General features: G+C 41.7%; 1 protein-coding gene across 3 annotated transcripts in view; it reads right to left on the bottom strand.

The window, feature by feature from the left end:
• The window catches only part of PANK1 (pantothenate kinase 1), a 589,765-nt gene that overhangs the window by 187,142 nt on the left and 380,517 nt on the right, over window positions 1-22,106 (bottom strand). For all 3 annotated transcript variants that reach the window (XM_069611321.1, XM_069611322.1, XM_069611323.1), the window contains one exon: window positions 17,081-17,204. In XM_069611321.1, the coding sequence (XP_069467422.1) occupies window positions 17,081-17,204 (124 nt within the window). The remainder of the gene's footprint in view (window positions 1-17,080; window positions 17,205-22,106) is intronic.

The raw sequence follows: 22,106 nt of genomic DNA, 5'->3' as shown, positions 1-22,106 counted from the left end.
GCATGGTTACAAAACAAGACACTTAGAAAAAAGTTTCTTGAAGAGGTATTTTTCCTCCCAATACTGGGGTATGGCTTAAGGCAGGAAAACCTTTACACAATGCGCTTCAGGGTCAATATACTAGATATCTAGTCATTCTAGTCCTATGCATCACACTTGGGGCATTAACCTATAGTAAATGTATGCAGCTGAGGAAGGTAATAGAAAACAAGCATTTATTTTATGCAAGTAACCTCATCAACACACAGATTCGAATTTTGTGGCTCGGAAAAGGGCTATTTTTTAAAACCTTACTCAAGAAGTAGGCAACAATCGGATGGCATGGAAAAGGCAGTTTGATCATTGGGGAGCCGAACTGAGAAACCAATGGTCCCCTTGTCTTCAAAGCTGGATGGAGGGGAGGCAGTGAGACAGGAGAGATTGGGCAGTAGGACTTTGCGAAGGTAGTATGGGCGTATCTTGTGACTGAGATAGTGTGTTCAGCACAACCCTAGGACATATATGTCAGACGTAAGGTTCTTTAAGCATGATTCTAGCGCTTGACAATCAGACAAAAAGTATATCACTTCCTGGAGCAATTTCAGCTATTTTAAGTTTTAATAAGAGTCTTACAGTACACAATCAAAATAAATCAGCTGACGGCAATCTCAGAGATTATATTTGTAGAAAATGAGTAAGGGCTCTAAAACTTAAATAAAATGTAAAATATGAAACACGTGAGATCACTGGATTCTGTTAGGTTTCATGCAACGGGTTCATGTTGTATTTGCAGAGAACATAGATATGTACAAACTGTCTGAGAAATCTTAAGTATGCACACTTTTTTTTTTTTTAAATACACAAAATGCATTCAATTGCACACAAAACTATTGACGGTTAGGTGGAGTGTACTTCATTCTTTTAATGTTCAAGTTCTTCAGTACAATGGAAACTCTCCCTTCAGATGCAGCTCTCAATGCTTTGATAGCCCTGTACAATGCTGCTTGAAATCCATGCAACAAGGCAACACTGTAAAGAAGCTGAAAACAAGGAGAATAAACATCCCTGGTCCCGACACTTTTCCTCAGAAATGCTGTTTACACGACTTCTCCCTTGACATCTGAATATTTGGAGTTCAAGAAGTGTTCTCTTTCAGCAGCTGAACAGACATTGCTAGCAAACAATTATATATTAACCACCATACAGAGCATGAAGATTTGTTTAAAAGAAACCACAAACACAGTAATTGTATTACTCCATTCAATGCGATTCCTATATTATGTGTTTTTATTAAGGTCAGAAAACCAAAAATTGCATGACATATCGCATGACAATCCTTCAACTATCATTCAATATGTGCTCCTATTTAAGCACTTACCCATTTGAGTCTTCATTTTCCAGACATCATCAGTACTCCAATACACCCTAGATTTTGCAAAATCACAATATGGTACACATTTCATTGAACTCAAAACTATGGAAGCTTGTATCAGCCCGGATAGGTATTTGAAATGTCAACCACACCATTTCCAACTTAATGAACCCACTGAGCTACAACCACTGCCTGCCAGTGAGTTATACACCCTCAAACTATTAGATGGAATCCAGATTGCGAGATCACAATTGATCAAGTGCTGTACTTCATTATTGCCACGATTAGAGCCAACAGAAGTTAGTGCCTGGTTGATGATCCTAACAGTGTCATGTGCCGCAGCAGTTGAAAGTAGATGGTTAACTAATGACTACCTTTTAAAAGGCTCCATCTTTGCATTATAACATAAATTTTATGAAGTTTTAGAGCCCTCCAATTTTATCGAAAATGTTCTCTCCCCTACTCGTATTTGTGGGAATGTACTTGTCTTAATATTTTATCAAACCAGCTTTATTATAATGCCAGTCCCTTATTTAATTAGACTGGTTAGAGCAACTACCTTTAATTTTCTATATACTTCTGAGATTCAGCAGGGTTAACAAAAAATGCAGAAAAAAAATATGTTCTCGTACTTTTTGCTCTTTCCATTTCATTTAGAAAAAGTACATGATATAACTAGAGCCCTAGTGCGGATCATGTGTCTTTAACAATAGATGTTAGAAAGGTATTTTAACAAGTTATCAGAGGCTTTCGATACTGTCCTTCCTTTAGAAGTCTGGTTAATTAAATACATGAAAACCTATGACCCATGGTACAACCCAAATCTGAATGACAAATATATAATTCGAAAATTGGAAAAGGCATGAGAAAAAGGAAGAAAAAAAAAAAAAAACGGGTGATTTCTCAGAAGTAAAATATTCAAGAATGAATAGAAGACAGCGGATTAGAAAAGCAAAGGCCAATGCAAACTACTACTCACAATGAATTACTCAAACTGAGAATAAGCTGAAGACCATGTTTGGAGCTGTAAAGAAATTATTACTCCAATAAAAGTTGATTGTCCGAAATTCGCAGATTTAGTTATGTGAAAAATGTAATACTTTATTGCTAAAATAAAAGATTAATGATGGTTTCAAAATTCATACCACAACAGTATGCTCCAATGTTATAAAAATAAAAAATGGAATATCTATTTAATAATGCCTTGGAGCCACTGGTGGCTTATATTCGACAGGAGCAAATAATTTGTGGGATCTGCGTGGGAGGTGGAGGGGAAGGTCAGGATATAAAAGTATTGTCTTATGCAGATGACATGACCCTTGTTTTATCAAATCCGGGGGAGTGTGGTGTGTTGCTAATGGCCATGTTTCAGGAGGATGGGAAGCTATCCGGACATAAAATGGACTGGGACAAGACGGAGGTGCTCCCTCTTCTCGTGACAGGGAGATTCTCTCTTCATGGAACTACAGATGGTCTGATCGTGAGGTGAAATATTTGGGGTGTATATTATACAAGACCGGAGCAAAATTGTAGAGTTTAATAAGGTGAATAAGGTAGTGGAAAAAACCTTAGTTGATGTTAGGAAATGGGAAAGGTTGACTATGGGTATATGGGCCAAGGTGAATGCTATTAAGACGGTACTATTGCCGAAAGCTTTATATATCATACAATCACTGCCGCTGCAGATTCCTAAGTTATTGCTGAAGGAAATTGATAGGATATTTCTGAATTTTTGGTGGGGCGTTAACGTCTGAGGATTCCATGATTCATTCTGCTGCACAACGTCAGGGAAGGGGGCTTTGGTTACCTGCACCTTGAAGAATACTGCAATGGGTTTCTACTTAAAAGAGCAGCTCATTATTTCACATTGAATCAAGACACATCACCACTTTGGTTGAGAATAGATAAGGATGCATGCAAGCCGTATGCGGCACTCCAGAGAGGGAATAAATGGTTGTATAAGCGTAGGTGGGTCATGAAAGGTGAGTTGAGGGAGGGGTGATTGGTGAGTTTTCAGGAACATCGACAGATTTCAATTGGGGTGCTATAGAGAGACTCTCTTGTTGCAGAGACTTAATATGTTGGGTGTTAAGACTAGAGACTAAGCCAAAATGCTGCAAAGTTTTTGAAGCGTCGCCACACACGGTATCTACATATACTGCTATGATGCCTATGAAACAGTCACATTTAGACTCCTGGGATAAACTGAGGCAGGTTTGGTCGGATGATCTAAATTATGTGATTTCGCCTGATGAACGGGAGGGTTTACTTAAAGTTGGTGTTCCGTCCAGACTGGATATGAATTTGAGGTTGATCAGGTATAAGATAATATAGCGACTTTTTTGGAGGCTGGTGCGCATTAATGGTGTGGGGTTGTTGATATTTGTTGGGGTTGTGGAGGAGATAAGGACACCTTGTTGCATATGCTTTGGAACGAGAGAGTGCTTGGGTTCTCTGGGGGGAGGTCTTAGATTAGGTGAATATGGTGCTGAACATTTGAGTTTCCAGATCACCCGCCCAGGTGATTCTATTATCACGTGATGGGTGTTGTGTGGTTGCTGGAGGGTATGATGAATGGATCAATAAGGCTTTAGTGGTTGCAGCAAAACACCTTTTAAATGTTTGGAAGACTAGGAAGAAACCTTGTGTGGAAGATTGACTGGTGGATATGCAGGTTCTGTCCAGCTATGAGAAGGTTTGTTTGTTTGTTTTATTCACTTATAATGCGCACCAAACCCAAAGGTAGCTGGGCGCAGCAGTACAGAAAATGCGAAGCTTAGGTTGCAGGGTGGGGTCATGGGATACATACACTGTACAAATACAAAATACAAAAAATAGATGCAAAATATCACAGGAAGGCAGCAGTTGCGGTATACATGCAGAATAAATACAAAATATGCTCAAGACAATCTATGTACAGGTACTGTGTGGGCGAAAGCTCATCGGTCAGGTGGCCAAAGAGAGTGGGACCATAAGATCATGATGAAGTGTAAGTTCTAGGGTGGGGTGAAGGATAAGTGGGCGTCAATAGGCTATTCATTGGCAGTCCTTAGCAGATTGATGTAGTTAATTCTGAATTTAGGGAAGGGCTGTGCCTCGCGTAGAGGATTAGGCAATGAGTTCCATAATTGAGCTGCTTGCACCGGGAAGCTACTACCCCCCGCCTTAGATAACCTGAATCTAGGAATAATGAGGCTGTTGGCATTTGCAGTTCTAGCGGGGTGCGAGTAATTTCTTTTTGTGAGTTTATTGCGGAGATAGCTTGGTGCTGCATTGTTCAGGGCTTTATGAACCAGGGATGCTACTTTAAGGTGGATTTTGTTTTGGGAGGATAACCAATTGTTTTGACGCCTGATGTTTGAAATATGTGATCTTTTGGGTACACCAAGGGCGGCTCGTAGGGCATTGTTTTGAAGAATTTGAAGTCGGTGGGTAATGGATTTGTTTGCTCCGATGTAGAGGGCATTACAATAATCAAGTCTCGAAAGGATTAATGCTCTCGCTAGGATAAGGCAGTTGTTATCGGAGAGAAAGTGCTTGCCTGCTCTAATGAGCTTGCATGTGTAGGCGGTGGCAGATGCCAATGACTTCACCTGCTTGTCAAAAGAGAGGGTGGCATCCAGATAGAAGCCAAGTGTCTTCACATCTTTGGAAACCTTGATAATATTTCCGTCAATTTCAAATGAGGTGTAGTCCTGACTGAGTTTCTTCATGTTAGAATGTGTCCCTAGGATGAGCAGCTCTGTTTTGTCATCGTTCAGGCATAGACTGTGGGTTGCCATCCATGCCTGGACCATGATATACACCCTATTCACCAAGGCCAAATCCTTGTTGTAGTCCCCGGAAAGTGGGAGGAGAATCTGGGTATCATCTGCATAGTTGGTGTAGGTGATACCAAGATGGTCCAGATCATCAAAAAGGGGCTTAGTGAATATGTTGTAGAGAGTCGGGGAGACGCATGAGCCCTGAGGGACTCCACATCGGATGGGGATTGGGTCCGCCGCTGCCGAGGGGGAGAACACCCTCATAGTCCTATCACTGAGGAAGGATTCAATCCAAGATATGGCCTCCTTGGAAAAATGTGTGGCTGAGTCTAAATGGCTGCAAAGTACTCCATGGTCTACAAGGTCGAATGCCGCCGAGAGGTCCAGCAGCAAGAGGAGAGCCATTTTACCTTTATCTCTTATTTCATCTATTTGTGCCTTTAGGTCGATGAGGGCAGTCTCTGTACCATGTTGTGGACGGAATCCTGATTGGCGCTCTCCTAAGAGTTTATGTTGTTCCAGGAAACTTTGGATTTGATTGTAGGCGATCTTATCCAGGATTTTGAGCAGGAAGGGGATTGTTGTAATGGGGCGGTAGTTTGTGGGTATAAGAGGGTCTAGCGTTTGCTTTTTAAGCAATGGTAGTACCCAGGATTGTTTTAAGTTGGTGGGTACCGTGCCGGACGTGAATGAGGAGTTGACAAGTTTGGCGATAAACGGGGAGAGATCTCTAGCTGCGTCTTTTATAAGCTGGGCAGGGCAGGAATCGCCCTGGCAGTTAGACGGCTTAAGAGAGAGGATGACTTTCTCCACCTCGAGAATCGATGTTTTGGAAAACATGAATCGTGTGGCTGTGTTCTGGGTCTTTGGGGTAGGGTCTGTAATGAGGTTGTTAGTCTTGGAATGATGAGTAAGGGAGGCTTTCTTTTTGGTTATTTTTGTTTGGAGTAGGGAGATTTTATTGGATAAGGCTAGCTGAATGTTGGAGCACCAAGTTTTGTCTTTGGTGCATGTATCCGTAATGGGGATGGGTGACTCTAGTTCTTTGAGGATGGTGAATAGTTCCCTCATGCTTGAATTGGCGTTGGAGATCCGCTTATTAAAGGAGTTCTGTTTGGCCAGATGGATTTCTTTTTTATATTGGGAGGAGATTTCTGTTAGTTTCATTTTATGGTCTACTGAAGGGGTGAGCCTCCATGCTGTTTCGCAGCTCTTCTTAAGTAGTCGCAAATCCTTTAGTTCGGGGGTAAACCATTTATTTAGGTGAGATTTGGGTTTACTTTTTCTGAGTTTCAAGGGTGCGATGTTGTCGAGGGTAGTTAGCATAATTTTATTGTACTCGTTGACTAGTGTTTCTGGGTCTAGATGATCTGCTAATCCGTTAAGTGTAGGTAGAATGGCCGGGATCACTGTGTCTCTGGTGATGCTCTTTTTGTTTCTTGTTGGGCAAGGCGGGGCCATGATGGAGGCTGGTGGAAGTGGTCTGGAGGTAGATAATTCAAATGACAGGAAGAAGTGGTCTGACCAAGGTTGAGGGATAATAGCTTTGATATTGGCAGTGCAATTGTAGTCTACTAGCCAATCAAGGATTCTTCCCTTATTATGTGTAGGTGCAAGAGTTTTTTGCGTCATGCCCAAATTTGAGAGGGAATTGGCAATGATGGTGGCATTTTTATCTCAAGGGTCATTGAAGCCCAGATTGAAGTCCCCTAGGACAAGTAGTTGTGAAGAGGTTTTAAGGTTATTGGAGAGTGAATTATGGAGATCCTCCTCGAAGGTCCCTAAGGGACCAGGTGGTCTGTAGATGAGATGGATCGTCAAAGTTTGGGAGCTAGCTAGTGGGAGTTTGATAGTAAGTGATTCACATGAGTCAGCTGCTATTGTAGGTGAGATTTTCATATCTAAGCTGGTCTTTGCGATGATGGCAATGCCACCGCCGCGCGTGTTAGTTCTATCTTGCCTGAATATCGTAAAGTCTTCTGGGATGGCTAAGGAGAGTAGGGGTCCTGCTGCGTTGTGCAGCCAGGACTCGGTGATGGCGATGAAGTCCAGATTGTCGAGCACTATCAGGTCACAGATATCTGTGGCATGTGCTATCAGGGATCTTGCATTTATTAGTCCTCCTTTGAGTAGGTGGTTTGACGGATGAGGTGGTACAGTTTTGGTCTGGGTAGTGGGAGGAAGTCTCCTATTTTTTGGGGGGACGTTGGTATTGGGCTTCTGGGTATTGGATCTTTTGTTGTTAGGAGGTAGGGTTCTAGTCAGAGGCTCATAAGGTTTCGAGAGTCTAGCTCTGAGCCTGGAGTTTCGACAGAGTAGACTACATGGGTTGCTGGGAAACTCGGATAGTGGATTCAGATCCGGGTGTACCATACTGGTGTCAGTAGAGAGGGTGGTCATGGTGGAATTTGGTGGTCTTGTGAGCATAGTAGGGAGGCTACTGTCCTCTCTATGGTGGAAGATAATTGCAGATAGGTACAATAGCAGGCTGCAAGGTGTGATACTCATGATGTGGAACTGGATACACCGGGCACGGTGGTCCTAGATCAGCATAAGCAATGACTAAGTTGCATAAGGCACAGTGGGCATAGATTAGCATAGGCAATGACTAAGTTGCACAAGGCACAGTGGGCATAGATTAGCATAGGCAATGACTAAGTTGCACAAGGCACAGTGGGCATAGATTAGCATAGGCAATGACTAAGTTGCACAAGGCACAGTGGGCATAGATTAGCATAGGCAATGACTAAGTTGCACAAGGCACAGTGGGCATAGATTAGCATAGGCAATGACTAAGTTGCACAAGGCACAGTGGGCATAGATTAGCATAAGCAATGACTAAGTTGCTTTAAGTCAGGCGAGCGGGAGATACACGGGCGGCAGCAATAAATGTTGGCAAGCAGGCTGCACGTGCTGAGTGCACATAATGTGGGCGGTGGATGTGCCATGCAGATGTAATATGCAGTGTGCAGGGACACAGGTGAGGCTTCAAGTGAATGCAGCAAAAAGGTCACAAGTCTTACCGGAGTGTTACCGGGGATAGTTCCAGACCGTCAGAATCTGCTTTGCGATAGGCGGCATGTGTACGTTGTCTGTAAGGCAGAAAGGGTGCCTAAAAGTCGCACTGTGAGGAGCAGAGTCCCGCGCTGTGCCGCTAGGTGCGGACAGGGGCAGACAGGGAGGGCCTTTGTTCTGCGGGCCTTAGGTCGAGTGGGGCCGGCTTCCGCCTCCGGTCCTCGCGATCGGGGGATATGCAAATGAGGTTGCTAGGCAACCAGGGAACGCTCACGACGCGTTCAAAGCGTCGGCCATTTTGGGTGAAGGCCGTGAGTGGCAAGCGTGAGTGGCAAGGTGATGTGTTGAACAGGAACCGGAAGGAACTTTATCTTGCGATGCAGGCACAGTTTATTAGTTTGTATGGCTGATTTTCGTTGGTGGAGTACGTTGTGGATGGTGTTTGGGGAGTGGCATAGTTCTGTGTTGTGGTATGTTTTGGATATGTATGTCTGTGTGTCTTTGGTCTTGTTTTTGTGGTTTTTATGTTTATTGGTTACATGACTATGGAATGTTATTCATTGTTATTACTGGTTGTTTCATGTTTCAGGTATTGATTTTGTTTCAATGATTGATGTGTGTGCAACTTGGAGATAAACTGGTTTTGCGATTGTTATGATTTATTGTATTTCGGATGCTTACTTTTCGTCCAAAATTGTTGGTGAAAATGGCAAAATATATATATATTTTTTTTAAACTGGAATATTTTCACCCTACCTACTATAGAGTAATTCCTCAAGCTAGTTGCAAAACTAAAACCCACATTTTATGACAACAATCCGAATCCAGCAAAAATTGACAAAAAATTATCAGCAATTTGTGAGGAATCAAAGGAATTTTTCCCTTTTCCCTAAGGGGGCGTTTCCCCCTTTGAGGCTAAGTGGGTGCACCAGCTCCACAGAACCTTCCCTATGGGTGTGGGCAAGTAGAAACTCACTGAGAGAGATTGCCCGTTAGGGGACACAGATTCCTGTTCCTCTGAGGAACTACCTAACCCCTCTCTCGTGATGGCATACAAGGGACTACCTGAGATGCTTACCAGCAATAAAAAACTAAGACTCTGTTGAAGACAATGTTATCCTGAAGCCAGAGTATCAAAGAAAGGAAGCAGCCTCTTTACGACAAACCACAACTTCACTGTGACGAGGATGTTTAAAGAGGAGGACATGCTGAGATGGAAGTAAGAGAGATAGAGAGAGAAGCATACAGCAGCAGGGGAGGCTTAACACAAGTGGGAGGCAGAGCCGAAGAGAGCCCCGGAGCCTGTGAAGTTCATAATGACTCTTAACTAGAATATCACATACTGGGAAGACAGCTTACTGCATCAACAAGAAACCGAGAGTCTGAGAACCCGGAACCCATTGGTGGTTTGACCACAAATAGTTTGTGGTGGGCAGAGAGCACAACCAACAACACTGATACCAACCCGCAGAGGTATCCACAACAGCAATGATTGCCAAGAGAGACGCCAGACCACAGCACAAAAGGGAAGCAAGAAACTAGCAAACAGATGCCACCAAAGAAAACAACTGAGAAAGTGATGCTAAGCAGGAAGGTAGGTCCCGAGTGACCACAGTTCCCAGAATCCCCATGCATGAAGAGAGGTAATGGATAGACGGGAAGCCAAAAGGAAGTCATTATACGAGTGGAGAAACTCTTCTCATTGAAAGTACTGAAACGCACAAAATTGATAAATCTGAACTGTAACAAAATAAGAGGGAACGTTGTATGTAAACCTGAGAAAGAAAATGTGAATCAGTAGATAAGACTACCTTGGGAAGAGGGGAGAAGACGTAAACCCTCAAAAAAAATATTTATATACAGGAGGAACAATGCTCTTTTGATCACAAAAGAACGTACAATAGATAAGAAATCAGATTTGACGGGTAGCAGTGAGCTTCTTAAAATGAGGCGAGTTTGAAGGACATTCTGACCATGTTGCAAAGGGTAGTAAATTGAACAGTCACCGGGGACAATACATAAGTGGACATACTAGGATTAAGGACAACCAACAGACATTTTTAAGTGCAGGCCAGGGGTACGGCCAGCTGTGCTCGGCATGTGACCATGATGGGTGAAGTGCTAGAGTGGAGGCATTAATTGGAGGATAGTGGATGAACAAACCAATGATCAAGATGAGTCTAAGCTACGAAGGGGACATAAAAAAACCCTGAAGGGATAACCCAGCCAAGAGAAGATATCAGGCATGGTCATACACGACTAACCAATGTGGACATAAGGATCAAATGCACTTTAAGAAAGAGCCCCGAGAAAATAATCCCACAAGATAAAGGAAGAGTCAAATACCTTATCCAACAACTGCAAGCCCTAGTACAGAAGGTGGCTAGAGACAATTTGAAAATAAGATATTAATGGAACACTAAAGCCAAGCAGAATCCTGATTCACCATCAGAAGGGAGTAATTATCCTGACCTTAGTTGTTTTGAATAGTGGTAGTAGGGTCAGATAGGGTTAGTTTTGGACAGTGGACTTTTTTGATGTGGACATTTTTAAGCACGTTAATTATATAGGTAGTGAACACCCCATAGTTATAGGGAGAGCTAGGCCATCTTCATATTATTTAATAAACATTGCTGGAAATGTCTTCAACATGTCTGTGTACTTCTGACCCGCCAAAATAAATGACACTGGAAGATATATATCAGATTATGATTCTAAAGTGGTATATTTATTAGTCCTCTATAAACGGGCATCATTACTCCCCTGTTAAAGATGGATAACCTAGACAATAATAATACATTTTTCGACTAGGGTTCACCTTACCTTTTCTATGACAAATCCTAAAAAACAGCCTCCTTGCATTTATTGACCATTTCTAAAGCAAATCTTTTGAAACCTTGCCAATCAGGTTTTTGCGAAAACCACAGAATTGAGTCGGCCATACTACAAGTGCTGGATTGTATTCTTTGGATCAATGACCAGAGGGAACTTGGTCTTTAGGTTCTGCTTTATTTTTCAGCAGCATTTGATATTGTGGATCAGAAAGTGCTACTTGACACCATGTAACATCACATGGGTATTGGAGCAGCTGTCTTAAATTGCTTCAACTCTTTTCTCTGTTGCAGACATCAGATAGTTCACATTGGAGCCTCCAATTACTCTCTGCTTTTCTGTACGCTGTGCATCCCACAAAATTAAATTCTCTCTCCACTGCTTTTTAATGTGTACATGGAAACATAAGGGGACCTGGTTTCAAGCTTAGTGATTACTATGCATCCGTATGGCAATGATACACAACTGTATTTAGCCGTGAGATCGGAGGATGATGTTCTTCATTTGGTATTACCCAAATTGTTCGTTTACAATTGTTTGAATGAACAATTGACTGAATTTAAAGGGTCACAATTGACCTTCTCACAATTGACCATATATATATGTTTGGTAATATATATTTATTTATATATATAGGGGTTTTGGGGGCTCTGGGGGGTTCCCCCCACATATATGTTACAATTGACCTTCACAAGTCGGTCAATTGTGAAAAGGTCAATTGTAATTCGAACAGTTGTAAAACGAACAATTCGTATACAACCCTTCATTTAGGCTGTTGTATATCAGCCATTGAGGAATGGATGAAAATAGGGCTAGTCTAAATCTTGGCCATCCTCACTTGCTTTAAGTTTCTGACACTTAACTAAATATTTGGGTTTTCTCATGGACACAAAAATACATCAAGGTTTCATGGATCTAACAAAATACAGCTAACCCATTATCGACTTTCTCTTCTCTGCAGGATTAGAGACGACATTCATTCTACTTAATTTTCCAGTTTAGTTCATATTATCCTGTCCTGTCTCATATTGATGCAAAGAACACTTTACTTATTGTAATTTCACGGAGTAATCTAAGGCCTCTAAAGATAATTTTTCATGCTGCTGCTAAACCTATCACTGGAGCTAGAAAATTCAGTTCTGTGTCACTGATTTTGAAATCTTTGCACTGGCTCCCCTTTAAAGAACATATCCGCTTCAAGTTAGGATGTTTAATTTTAAAGCTTTCAGATTGGGGCAACCGTCATATCTTATTACCAAACTACATGTTCTTGGACGAAATTCCACCTCGTGCAACCGTAATAAACTAATTCTGTAACTTCCCATGGTGAAAAAATGAAAATCAGAAACAAGCCTTTTCTTGTGAAGCGCCAGCATTTTGGAAGTCTGCAATTGTCGATTTTGGACAGCTTCTTTTTTGACTGGCTTCAGAAAACAATTGAAACCTATCCCCTTTCTTAAATAATGAACAGAACGTTTGAAGACATCATACTACTACTTTGATGTCTTCAAACTTTGATCAAAATGGTAAAAAATAAAATGATAAACATACTTTGAAAAACCCTCTTAAAAGCGTTTTCCACTTTCGTGACAATCAGTGATTTTAGATGTTCTGGAGGGTCTATAGCAATTTCTTTATAAAATGAAGTGTCATTCAGTTGTCCAGACAAGGAGCCGACAGACTTATTGTTTCATTTGTCGACATATACCCCTAATAAATGGATTTCAAAACAAGAATCAGAACATCTAATTGCAGACAATCCTAGTGTACCAAAATTGTATGTATTGCCTAAGAGTAAAACAACTTTGGTCCACCTCCCCCCTGGACGTCCAATCGTTTCTGGAACGGGCTCGATTCTCTAACACCTTTCAAAATTTGCAGATTTCCATCTCAAACCACAGATGACTAACTACATCCAGGACACCACTGAAGTTATCAACTCAAAAGAGGGTCATTTGTTTGAAGAGACCCAAGATCTATTGGTGGGAGTAGATATAGTGTGTACAAATACCACAAGCAGCAACCCCTGAGATAATTGAAGAACTGTTTCATAGTAAACAGAACAGTCCTACACCCATTTCATTAATTCTCTGGTATACAGAAGTTTCCCTAATGGAAAACGATTTCATGTTCAACAACAGGATTTTCCACCAGACACGTTGGACAGCTATGAGGTCAGCGGTACCTCCTACTTTAGATAACCTCTATGTCAAGAGTTTTGAGACAAGCAAAGTATTGACAGACAACAACCCATTCTTTAATAACATCAAGCTTTGGAAAGGGCATATTAACAATGTACTTCTGGTCTGGCATGGTGATTCTTTCACATTTGAGGATTATTTCACGTGGTTGAATAACTAAAACTCATTTTTGATATTTACTTCAAGCCAGAATAAATCAGAAAGACTTTCTCGACATCACAATTTTTGTTGTTCTGGGCGATACTTGCTTATAGTTAAACCTTATCATGAAGCTAGTGGTAAAAACTTCCTATGTCTGTTTTCCAGTTTTCATCCTCGCCATTCAAGACAGCATTTACCATTTGATCAATGTTTGCATCTACGATGTAACAGCACTAGCAAAACATCATATACCACTGAAGCAAATAATTTAGCTCAAAACTTATGCAGAGAGGATATCATAAGAGAATAGTGAAACAAGCATGCAAAAGGGCTAACAATAATAACAGAGGCTTTGTTAGAATACAAAACAAAGGCGAGATGAGTAAAAGAATATTGTATTTGTCAGCACTTACAACCCCTTGTCAAATAAAATCAATAGTATTATTAAGAATAATTGGTGGATTTTACAGGAAGTCAATATGCCCCTGGCCCCACCCGGATGTGCTTTCAGAAGAGTAAGAATTTAAAAGAAAGCCTCACTAAGAATGATCTCCACTTACCTCTAGATAGACAAATGAGTATTACAAAAAGCTGGGGTATGCCAATACCTTTACCACATGCCTCTTGTGGCCACTGCAGTTGCTGTGCCCAAACCAGAAGAAGCCTGACAGTGGACTTAGGTTTAAACCATGGTTACAGAAGACATTATCCAACTGCAACATATCAATGGTGATATATGTCATTTGGTGTCCTTGTAGTAAACTGTACATAGGCAAAACTGAACAAAATGTACCCATTGTTGGGCATTTTGTAAGTATGGGCCAAAACTGTGAGGAGCTGCATTGGACTGTACTGGTGAGAATCCACTTGAGTGGAAATGCACCCTATAACAAAAAGAAACTCTGAGCAACAGCAGCACTTGATTTATTTGATCATTAGTCGTGAGACTGGTCTTAATGAAAACAGAGCGCTATAGGTTATAAAGGTCCTTCACACGGGCAGACAATATCTATAAGGAAGTAAGACTCAGTAAAATGGCTTTTACCAGTGTCTCACTGGTACTACAAGTTAGTACCTTGGGCCACATATAATATGTTGCATATGCTAATCATGTGTAACAGAGTATCTTCTATAAACCACTTACATGGTAAGGATGTTTAGAGTATGATAAATCTCACAGATGCATACAGTATGAGCGGCATGCGTGAGTCGCTTTGACCTTTACGGTTAACTATTTCATTTTTTAATGTGACCATTGCATTTTATGCAGCTCCGAATATAAAAGAAATAAGCTGCCCTTTACACTCTAAGATGGCCACTGCTATGCATAAAAGAGCCTTTCCTAGACGTTCACGTGTGCATCTCACACTGTAAACATATTTGTCATCGCGTAATAGTCAACATAGTCGGCATTGACTGTGGTCTATGAGAAAGGAAGACCGATCTCAAGCGGAAAGGAGGTAAGACACGATTAAAACGAGGACAGATGACATAATGGCATACCATTGTAAATGTTAGATACATCCTAGATTCAGTATGAGATTAAAACTGACCCGAGATTTTGTTTTGCTTTCATTATAAATTGTCGCAAAAAGAAAACCTATTGCTAACAATGGAGTCTATCCGATGGGTTTGGTGTGGAGGCATATGCCACCACAGACTGAATACCCAGTGAATTTGAGAGGACATGGAGGCAAGATTTAGTCATTCATTAGTAGATGGAGCGTTCTCCATTCAGAAAGCAGAATTAAGGGTTACAACTAAAGAGTCTCTTTTTGCCTTTTTTTCCCCCAGTTTTGTCTTTAAAGGTACACCTATGGTAGAACTACATGGATGACCCAAGAATTTTCCTCATAGAAACACTATGTGCATAGCAATAGAAGGACCAGTAAGTACTGGTAGTCTAACACTATACATCACAGGATTAAAAAGTGCATTGTAAATGCCCAATAGTGGTGAGACATACGGTCGACACTTGAATAAGGATGTTTTTTTTAATTTTGCTCCTAGGAGATTGCTAATTCATAGGTGCTTGACACACCAGTACTAAAAGTATGATGAGAACAGTACTAATTTAGGCTGTGTTTACATTATGTTGCAGGTAAACACAAAGACAACTTCAGCATGTGTATTAAGAAGATGTAGTAGCTGAGTGAATACAGAGTGAACAGTATGAAATCAGGGTGAATACATTATTGTTTTAAATTGCTAACGCCATTTCAAAAGAAAAGATCCCCTGAAGAAGTTCCCACAATAGAACAATATCTTTAGAGGGAAGTAGACATGTTGGGAATTGTTTTTTAGAGCTAAACTAAAAGAGCCATACAAACGTGGATTACAGCAATACCGAAGCTACACTTAAATAGCAATCATAATAATAAAAAACACAAACTAACATTGAAAAGGTTGAATAGTTAATGTTTTTTGGTTCATTGAAAATCCATAAGCTTCAATGTTTATCGTGTTGATTTAAAGTTGCCCAATTTGGTGGCTATTGTTACGTTATGATACTTTGCATTTATATAGCGCCTTATGTACCATTGGTATGATCTCAAGACGCTGGTAGGTTGAACGCCCTCGGGAACCGTAGTTCAAGTCAGTAGAGAGAGAGAATCATAAGGTGCGTGTGAGCACTGGATATGCGTGCAGCCGGTGTGGCACTTGTATGATAGCTGCTTCTCAGCGGTAGGTGTGGTGGTTGGGAGATCAGGAGTATGTGTTCGGTCTGGCAGGGTGATATCAGACCGATTCTGGCTGTGTTAGGCCTGAGGAGAATGCCTAAGCTGGCGGGTGTGCAGCCATCTGTGTTTAGTTAGGATGATGGGGAGTATGTGGCAGGTGTTGGTATGAGAACATCTATACCGAATGTGTCATAGTATTGTTGTGTTCTACTTAAGTGGTGCTGTATAGAAGAAAGTAAGCGTGGCGATGCAATGTGATATGGTGGTTTTCAGTAGGTGCTTGAGATCAAGCGCGCATCTGAACCTTTTATTCTAAACGTTTTCTTCACTCAGTCTGTTCAGTCGGCTTCGTCTGTTCAACTCCATCCGTTGAGTTTGCGCCATCCGTAGTGGCTACTCCATGCATTCTAACCGTTCCATGCACTCCAGCCGTTCCATGACCTCCAACCATTCTTGCACAATGTCCATTCCATGCCCTCTGTCTGTTCCATGCATTGCATCCGTCGCAACTACTCCCTCAGTTCTATGCACTCCATCTGCTATTGCCCAAGTCCCTTGCTTAGGGTGCATATGCCACTTTGATTAATTGAAATAATTAGGTTTTCAGTACATTTTTGAAAAAAGTAAAAAGAAATGTATGAGAAATTATGGTATTCACAAATGTTTGATTATACAGCATCCACTAGCAAAAGTTAAAACAATAGATTAATTACTACATAAGCCTTTGTGAAATAAATTCAAAGATACATTATGCTGGTTGCTTAAAACTGCCACAATGTTTCTCAAAGGGGTCTGTTGAGCTTATTTTGTGTATCGGCCAGGGATGCCCCCTTTAATTGTTTCCCTGGAGTCTTCCTTTGGTCGACGTACAGCAGTGGTTTACCATGTGCAGATGGGCAAATATTTGAGAACATTTTATCTCAGCACTTTAACTACTACTTAAAACAACAGCAAATAATGGATCTTAAAAAGCAGAATGTCAATTTTGAACTCTTGAGAAAAAAATCAATTATGCAGTTACTCAGCTAAATCCACAGGTAAAATGGTTCAATGTTGACCGACGTCATGAAGAGTGATTACATCTCTGCAACTTACCTCATTCAGCGCACACATTCGAGCGATGGATCCGATATTATTTGTAATGGTTACCAATGTTGCCTTTGCCAAATCTTCCTTTCTGATGGTATCTCGTTTTTCTTTACTCATCATTTGACCAAAACTGTTGTAGACATAACATTATTACTTTGATGCTGCTTTAACAAATTATTCAAAAGAATATTAAATGCAGCTATGCATAATCATCTGCAAAGTGAGTGTACATGAAATTACAGAAACATAAGCAAGCCAAGCAACTTGATAAGGACCACCACCTTTGAACGATTTTGCTTTAATTTTTATGGTGTAACCTTTTAGCATCAAACGTTTTTAATCCCAAAACAGCATACATGAAATAACTTGAACAACCAAGATAATGCATACATATGTACCCAGACCTAAATATTAGATCTATATTTTCAACCACAGCAGAATTTGTTAGACTTGCCAGAGGAAAAGTTGAATATAGGTTGGTCTAGTCGGACTGGACAAACCTGAACTCCTTAGTTCCTTCAAACTAATCTTAAAGAATTCAGGATTGATTGCAGTACAGATATTTGCCTTGAAGGATGTTCATAGGAGTGGGCATAAACTGCTTGAGCCAACCTGGGAAAAGCTGCTCTTAACAGATACTTTTGGAGATGGAAAGCTGCTGAGCTTATAACTACTAATTAAGTGGCTGAAAATTCCTATTCCACCATCCATGTGGATTGATTATTTATCAGACATTTATAGCCAGAGTAGTTTTTGCAAGCTCTTACAATGCTAGAGGATTTGGAGGCTGTGTAAAATATTGAGAGAGCCAGTAACAAGTTGACTTTGTCAGAGGTCTCTAGTGCCATTACTTCCCAGTCATCTGACAAGCGCGAGGACCCAGATGCCATTCATTATTTAAATGTAGGCTTAACGTTTGGGCACCTCTCCTCACAAGAGCATTAAATGCCGTATTGTATGAATACTGGACAGATTCCCAATAATAGGTGTTGGGCTACGAGTGTCGCACTTTTTAAGAAGGGAGACAGGAACTTGTGAACTTCTTGTCCATCTTCTTGATGCCAGGTCTAAAATCTTCAGAAAACTAGTACACTTGAGCCTTGCCACCCGAGTTACTGATAATATTATTTCTGACACCCAGGGAGCATTAAGGGAAGGAATTGGTCCTGGCCCCCTCCCCAAACGACCAACCACCAAACGCTTCTGGGCGAGGGTCCAACTTCCTGCAGTGGCAGAATATCTTCTGACTAGCACAAGTAAGCCCACTGCTGAAGGTGTGGACCCTAATATGGCATTAATTAAAGCCATGACCGAAGCGGCTTATACTTTTGCGCCTGCTGACACGTCTATGCCCCTCTAAGCCATTGGTCCCGTGTTTCAATCCCAGCTTGCTGGACCACAACCGAGAGTGCCGTAGGACTAAACACTGATGGCATAAAAGTTAAGCCAAAGCTTGTTACTCAATGGCAGTGCAATGGTATCACAGAGTGATCAAGGACGCCAAATACTCATTGTATGCTTACCGCATTGCTTCTGCAGCCTGCTCCCCACGTGAGCTTTTTAGGGTTGCAAGGGAACTACCTACCCTCCTCTGTTGGGAATTACCTCGGCAAGCTCAAAGATACGGTGCAATAGCATCAGTACATTTTTTATGGAAAGAAATAGAAAACATAAGACTCAATTAGGGCCAAGCGGAAGGGCGTTGGCCCAAGGGATCAAACCTTGCTGAACCCTTGCAATTTGAACCCATTACCGATGACATAGTGCTGTCTGCATTAAACAATGGATCCCATTTTTAAAAAAAAGTGACCTCTTACAATTTTACCACTTATTACAGCTGGTCCATTGAAATGCACACAGGTTTCTCTTCTTTTAAAGAAGCCTCATCTGGACCCTCCCTTACCCTCCAACTATTGCCCCATCTCAGTTCGGCCTGTGCTTATGAAGCTTATGGAGGCGATTAATTCTTCTCAGGTTTCACGTTTCTTTAACCAGAACAGGCTTCTGCACCACTTTCAGTCAGGTTTCAGACCAAAGATGGGTACAGAATCTGTCATGGTCCCGCTCCTTGATGATTGTGCTCTGTTTCAGGACTGCAGAGGTGTCATGGTGTTGATTCTCCTTGACCTTTCTGAGGCTTTTGATACAAGGACCATGTTATTTTATTGCAATGCATGGAGGAGGCTGGCATTTCTGGTTCTCCTTTAGCCTAGTTTGCCTCCTTCCTCTCTAACTGTGCCCAACCGGTGTCCTTGGAGCCCTAGCGTTCTGCCCCATCTCTTCTACCTTGTGGCGTTCCCCAGGGGTCTTCCCCAGGGGTCTTCCCTCTCGGTAATTTTTTTAAAAAACTTTTGTCTTCATCCTCTGGCACAGCTTATTGCCCACCATGGAGTGCATTTTTACACTTATGCGGACGGCACACAGCTGGTTTTCCGTCTTGACTACCCGGTACAGGACACCTCGGGGCAAACTGAAATCCTGTCTTCCCACAAGAGGTGAATGGATGATGCAAAACTGGTTGAAACTAAACGCTGACAAAACAGAGGTTCTACTGATTGCCTCCCTGAACCCCAACTCCAATTGGAGTCTTGAGTTCTGGCCCGAAGCCCTGGCTCTATGAACCACCGTGAGCAACTCAGTTAAAAGCATGGGTGTGAAACCTTTACCATCCGCTTTGAGAGATGCTCACATCAACACAGTTTGCAATGCCGGCTTTACTAAGTCGAGTTATTAAGAAGAGTCTTCCTTTTCTTCCGCTCAAATGTGGAACTCAAGTAGTCACGTCGTCTATCATGGGGGCACTTGACTACTGCAATGGGATTTATCCGGGATAGGCATCTGTTTTAGGTTCAACCACTACAAGTCTTAAAGAAATCAGCGCCTCGGCTAGCACTTGATGCCCCACACTTATTTTCTTCTCAGGCTTTGTTGCACCAGCTCCACTGGCTCCCTGTCCGCTCCCATATTAAATTGAAGGTGCTGTGCATGACACCATGCGGTACACAATGTTGGTGCCTCATATTTGCAGGAGAAAGTATTGTGCTACCAAACAGGTAGGCATTTACGGTCTGCCTCTAAGAACCTGCTGAAGACTCCCCATTACCAAAGAGCGCGCCTTGTTGTGTGCTCCTTTTACTACTTGGCACCTACCCTATGGAATGCTCTTCTGGAAACCCTACGGGGAACAACTTCTCATGCCCGGTTCCATAAGCATCTAAAAACCTTTTTGCATTCATTGCTTTGACTGGCAGGTCACTCTTTTGTGTTTGAAGCCTTCCGGTCATCCTGCTTTTCCATCTAGCGTCTTGATGCCCTTGCGCCGCAGTAGCGCTGTGTAAAAACCACATACATACATACCCAATGCTTCCATATTGACTAAACTGTAGTCTGTCAGGCTACATGTATCCCTTCCTCTATTGGTTGGTCTGGCAGATGAATCACCAGGAGTACGCTTATTGCAGACCCTCTCGGAACAATGTGTGCCGTTTCTAGCACTGGACGATGTTGTCATATGGGTGGATTTTCCCAAAGGGAAGGGATATTCCAGCAGGTATATTCCCCCATCTAGCAGATCCTGTGTATCCAAAAGAGCCTCTAGATGCAACCTAAAATCATCTAGCACCACCACCACCATAATTAAATGCAGAGGTGAACCACCAGCACAACCTATTTCTTCCAGAGCTTGCTCAAGTTCTCGCCTGGTATTCCTCGCCAAGCTACCATATACACAATTGTGTAACCTTCACATTTAAGTCATTTTTAATGCAGGTTGTAAACCCACCACTGGGCCGCCACCTTTGGTTCTTAATAGTAGGAACATAAAAAAATCTGCAGCCTACAATAGTTAATTTCTGACATGTCCATGTTTTTTAGAAACACATTTTATCCTTGCTCCTTACAAAATGCAAACAATAGGAAGCCTCAGGGTTTTTCAGTAAATCTGCAATATATCACAATATCATTTGGATAGACTCCCTTCAATGCCAAGCTACACATTGATTATTTTCATAGGAAATGAGGACAAGGCGCTTTGTAGACCACCATTGTTAATTAAAAGCTTCTAAATCGGACCCTACAAAAGCCTAAGGAAGAGCCCTTATATACTTGGTAAGGACCCTTCTATATTTACCATTAAATATCACCTTTGTGAAATTTCCCCCAAAAACCTACTCCCAAGTGCTTGATTGACCATGTGCATCTCTAGAGGTACATCCAACTTCATCTCTAATAAGCCCTGGGCCCAGAATCATAAAAGGAGGCTTTGCTTTTGATTCGACCCGTGAGCTTTGTAGAGGAGGTCCCAAGCACGACCTGCACTCCAGCCATCCATTTTGAAGTACCAGGAACATTCATGCCAAAATATGTGATGTTTGATGAGCAAATAAACCAGCAGAGAGCCGCAGTGGGGCTCTGTCCAGTACCAATGAAAAGGACAGCACCCGTTGAAGTACCAACACCTAAGAAACCCAGGACAGTAAGGTACCCATTGAGAAAGCCATATTGACAAATGAAACAGAATGAAGATTGTCAGAACACAGTCCCTGAAGAAGCTAAAAAGATAATGAAGGAAGACGAATGATGACGTCACAAGAACCCAGACTGACTCACACATAGAAGATATGACGACCTGCGAATGATGAAAAGAGACGAAACACCATAGATAAGGGACATCGTGAACCTAATGTGAAATAACGATGTCAAAATGTCAGAATTTTATGGCATGAGCATGATGAAGATATGTTTACATGTGTACATATGCATGGAACCGCAAGAAGCAGAGAATTCATGAGGCTTGCTTAAGCTTAGTAGTAAGATAGAGTGTGGGAAGTGCCACCTATACATATCTACCTCAAAAGGAGTACTTTATATAAGTATACTTCCACTATGCACAAGAGCAGAATCAACCAAAGGTTACTAGAGGTCTGAGGGGAAGAGTCCCGCAGCAAGCAAATCGAAAACTAAAGACAGAAAGAAACTCAGACGCATGCAAATCGTGCCAAGAAGCCAAGGTCATATCGGCTGAAATAGACCA

The sequence above is a fragment of the Ambystoma mexicanum genome, chromosome 8 (assembly GCF_040938575.1).
Source record: "Ambystoma mexicanum isolate Mex_15411 chromosome 8, UKY_AmexF1_1, whole genome shotgun sequence".
Taxonomy (NCBI): domain Eukaryota; kingdom Metazoa; phylum Chordata; class Amphibia; order Caudata; family Ambystomatidae; genus Ambystoma; species Ambystoma mexicanum.
This window is presented reverse-complemented; position numbering and strand designations above follow the sequence as displayed.